Source organism: Calypte anna, chromosome Z (genome assembly GCF_003957555.1).
Source record: "Calypte anna isolate BGI_N300 chromosome Z, bCalAnn1_v1.p, whole genome shotgun sequence".
NCBI classification, from domain to species: domain Eukaryota; kingdom Metazoa; phylum Chordata; class Aves; order Apodiformes; family Trochilidae; genus Calypte; species Calypte anna.
The window spans coordinates 33,964,774-33,969,456 of NC_044274.1; the positions used below are offsets into that span (position 1 = coordinate 33,964,774).

Here is a 4,683-nt window from a genome sequence, read left to right on the forward strand (position 1 = left end):
ATACACACGAGTAAGGCTGACGGCCTTTTTTTTTTCCTTGACGTACGGAGCAGTACGAGCTCTCACGGCTGCCCAAGCAGCAGGCACACGAACCTACGCCGCTCGCTCTTTTACATCGGCGGCGACACGGTGCTGCCGGGGACCCCGCCGGCGCCCCATAGCGCCCATCCCCGCCGCCGCCGCGCCGCCTTAACGGGAGGAGGGGCTCCTCGGGGGGCTGTCACTCTCCTTAAGCCTTTCCTTTCAAGCTTTGAATGTGAACTGCCCTCCAGCCCCCCTCCCTCCTTCCCTCCCTCCAGCAGATCGTAAAGAGAGGAGGGAAAAAAAAGTTTCAACAACAGGGTGGACCAATGGCAAGTGGCGAGTCAGGGGAAAGGGGCCGAGCGAAGGGAGAAAAAAGTGGAGAAAAGGAGAAAGAGAGCGAGAGTGCGCAGGCTGGGGGGATGTCTAAAAGAAGAAGCGTTGCTAATTTTTTTTGTTTGTTTGCTTTTCCATGCATGCATAATGAGGCCTAATCAGAGCACGTTGCTGCTGCTCGGAGGACACTTTTGTATTTAAAGCCTTGCAAAGAAAAAAAGATCCACAGACGGATCCGCAGAGCAGCTTGCAGGGCTTGTTGACAACAAGCAGCATCAGTCGCCCCGCGAGAAAGAGACGCTGAAGCCTGCCTCTTCTCCTTCCCTTGTGCTATCTTCTTGCTAGCGGGGAGACACGTTTCTTCCCCCCGCCACCCGAAAGTGCAACCCGTACCGAGAGGGAGTACGCGGAGCCAGGACTGTGAATAGGATCGGAGCGGCTGGCATGTGCAGAGATGCTGCGAACGGAGAGTTAAAAGCTCCCGAGGAGGCAGCAGCAGCTGGGAATTTATTTTGTCCAAAAAAAAAAGAAAAAAAAAAAAAAAACGGAACTGCATGAGGAGCAGGACGGCACCATGAGCTCTCCCGGCGCAGCCTACAAGTTCCCGAGCGCACTCCGGAGCCGCTCTCCTCCGAGCCCCCGTTTGCACTGATTCACCCCAGTTCTCCGGGCGCCGCCGCCGCCTCGCCAGGCCGGGAACAGCGGGTGTGGGCAGGGGACGGCCCCGGGCGCCTGCTTCGTTCCGCGGCCCTGCCGGTTTCGGCTCCCGAGGGCTGGAGGGATCCGGAGCCGGCAGAGATGGATTGATGCGAGGAGACCTCATGCACAGGGCCGGCAGGAGTTTTGCAAACTTTTCCACGGACGGCACCTCCTTCTTCTCCTCTTCATCGTCAGCTACCGGCGCCTCTCCCCCCCTCGCCCGCGGCAGCAGCTGCCGCCGCCGCCCGCGATGGTGGCCCGCTCGCCCGCTCGGCACGAAGGCGGCGGCGGCGGCCGGTGGCCGCGGCCGGCCGCCTGGCTATGTCTGGCGGCGGCGCTGGGCGCCGTGTGGCCGTCGCGGGGGTCGCTGGTGCAGGGCCGGCGTCTGATCTGCTGGCAGGCGGTGCTGGCATGCCAGGGGGAGTCCGACTGCAGCTACGCTTACAACCAGTACGTCGAAGCGTGCGCCCCGGTGCTCCTGCAGCAGCCGCCGGCGGCAGGCGGCGGGGACGGGCCGGCGGCCGCTGCAGGCCTCGCCGTCTCCTCCAGGCGGCGATGCCCCAGCCACTGCATCGCGGCCCTCATCCAGCTCAACCACACCCGGCGCGGCCCGGCGCTGGAGGACTGCGACTGCGCGCAGGACGAGAACTGCCGCGCCACCAAGCGCGCCATCGAGCCTTGCCTGCCCCGCACCAACAGCCCGGCTGCTGGCGGGCCCGGCGGCTCTGGCCCCGGCCCCGGCGTCATGGGCTGCACGGAGGCGCGCCGGCGCTGCGACTGGGACAGCCGCTGCAGCCTGGCGCTCAGCCGGTACATGACCTACTGCGGGAAGCTCTTCAACGGGCTGCGCTGCACGCCGGAGTGCCGCACCGTTATTGAGGACATGCTGGCCGTGCCCAAGGCCGTGCTGCTCAACGACTGCGTCTGCGACGGGCTAGAGCGACCCATCTGCGAGTCGGTCAAGGAGAACATGGCCCGCCTTTGCTTCGGAGCCGACATGGGCGGCAACGGCGCCGGCAGCAGCGGCGGCTCGGACGGCGGCCTGGAGGAATACTACGACGAGGATTACGATGAGGAGCCGAGCCAGAAGGGGAGGGACGACGCGGAGGACAATGCGGGCTCCGAGCCCGGCTTCCCCGTGCAAAAGGATAGCGCCCGCCGGACCGCCGCGCCGGCCTGGGTTCTGCTGGCCTCCATCTTGCTGCCGCTGCTGCCGTAGCTCTAGCGTTTCTTTCCCCCCGTTCCCCTCCCCCTCCTTTCTCCTTTTCTCCCCTTTCCTCACCAGCCCAGGCCTTGGCCCCGGGCCGCTGCTGGCCTCTTGGCGGCGGCCCTCCCGCGGCGGCAGGGGCCCGGCCGCCGGGCCCTTTTTGGCGTCCCGCGGCTTTTGCCGCTCGGCTTGTTCCTCCTCCGACCGTTATCCCGGACGCACTCCCTCCCCCCTCTCCCCCCAATCCCCATCCCCAGCCACCCCTCACCGCCTCTCCCGGGCCTCCCCGAAGGCGGCGATCCTCCCTTTGCCTCCGCTGCTGCCCGCACTGCCCGGCCGGGCCTGGCCTGACCTGTCCTCTCCGGCAGCCCTCGGCTGGCGGTACCGCCGCCGGGACGGAGCGGGGCGGCCGCCGTCCGCTTATTTTCCGGGTGTGGGTCTCGAGTATGCACTATGCAATTGCTGCCTCCCTGCCTTCGTGTCAGCAGCGAGCGGGCGGGATACCAGCGACTGTTGGGGCTGCGGCGGGCTCCCCCTTGCCCGCCGGCCGCCTCCCGGGAGAAACCAGCAGTAATGGCGTGCTGGTAGGGGATATTTTTTAAATAAAGCGTTTTGACATGAAGGTTAGAAAGAGGTGAGCTATCCAAACTTGCTGCCAAAGCTCTTGCCGTCCCGGTTAGTCAGCAACGATTATCGGTCGGCAAGTCTTGCTCTTCTTGATGCAGTGGTGCCCGAAAGGGGTTTACAATGCATCTGCCCTTAATTAAGTCCAAGGAAATAGCAGACTGAATAAATTCTGTGGTTTACAGCACTCCCTCTTGCGCACACATCGTCCGTATAACAAAAGCGTGCCAACAGCCTTCTCTTTAACTTAGCGACATAAAAACAAAGCAAAAAGATTTTTTTTTCAGACTTGTTGGCTATACTTAACAATGCAACTTTTAAAAGAGCTCTGCACTGCCATCTTTAAAGACACTTTTAAACTCGATAACATGTATGTACAAATATCCTGAAAAGTTATATTGCCTCTCATGATATCAGGGTGCTGACCTCTGGTAAATCTTATTTTTTAAAAATGTATTTAAAACTGGGATTTGTTACCAGTCGTTCTTCTTTGTATATAGAATTTTATAAATTGTATGCTTTGGGGATAATTTATTTAAAAAAAATAATAAAAGTTTAAATCCACATCCTGTTTGCCAGATAATTGCATTTGCTATTCTTCTCTGGAAAGGTACAGATTTCATTTTATGTGTAAAGGGATACCAGCAACAATGATTCAGTGAAGTATTTTCTATAACATCAAATGTACAGTGTATTTTATAGATTGGAAGTTAACTTTCTTATTTGGAGAGACTATGAACGTTGTAGAATTGTATAAATGCATTTCTGAGCTGCCTTAAGCATTGTTCTTTTTTATTTGAGGCATAAAAAAAGGCCTGTGTTTTAAATATGTATGGATTTTTGTATTTTGTAAACTTGGAAATTAGTAAAGAGCTTTAAATAATGGATGTAGTGAAATGTTTTCCAGGGACACGAACTCTCGGCACCCGAGGTTGGAGGAGGGGAGGGAGTGAACCACAGAATAACAAACCAAAAACAATCAACAAACAAAAAAATCTGTCTGCCTGTAATACTTTACATAGATGTAAATTACTGCTATTCTTACTTTAATGAATAATTACATGCAAGAAGTAAATACAGCTTTGAAAGTACTACTTTAAAAGAGTGGTTGATTTTATAATGTGTTGGCATGGTAACTTGCTAGTGCCAGAAGAGAGTAAAGCAATTCAGGGACACTGCTCCTGTATGTATGTGGAATTACTAGTGTGCTCCGCTTTCTTCGTGAAGTGGGGGCATGTTGCTCTCGCTGACACTCTTAGAATTGCTCCTAGGCGTGCAAACAAGTAAATGGTGACAAATGCATCACACAGAGGTGGCGAGCATTTTCAACAAAGCTCTGCTCAAGCGGTGGCTTGCGCATCAAGGGGGCTGCAACAAAACACATGAAAGTTTGCCATTCAGCCTGCCTTCTCCCACAACGAAGAATGCAAAAGTAAACAGACTGGAGGGATCAGCAATTACGAGATGCTGTAATATTGTTCTTAGGAGTTGCTTTGCATAGTGCTGAAGCCTGGTTTGCTGCCAGAGCTTCTGATCTACACTCAAACGCCCTTAGATAAATAATTACACTCTTAAGCTCTGTCGAGTGCTGGTACACTTGACCTTGTAAATAGAAATGTTTGCAGAAGGAATAAACTCCAGAATTGGAAAATCTTTTAAACATTAACACAAAAGAGAGAGCTCAGTCCTCAAGGGATTTAAGCTTGGACTGCATCATACTAGGCACTCACAGAAAAAAAAAAGGGGGGGGGGGCGGGGATGGGGAAGTTTATTTATCTTCTATTCATGGTGTTTAT

The 4,683-nt window shown here is 55.2% G+C and overlaps 1 protein-coding gene across 1 annotated transcript; it reads left to right on the plus strand.

Moving 5' to 3' along the window:
• Window positions 1-293: 293 nt before the first annotated feature.
• Window positions 294-3,770, plus strand: GAS1 (growth arrest specific 1). The gene has a single exon (XM_030467504.1). It carries the CDS (start codon window positions 1,307-1,309, stop codon window positions 2,273-2,275), a length of 969 nt encoding a protein of 322 aa, XP_030323364.1. The 5' UTR covers window positions 294-1,306; the 3' UTR covers window positions 2,276-3,770.
• The last annotated feature ends 913 nt before the right edge of the window (window positions 3,771-4,683 follow it).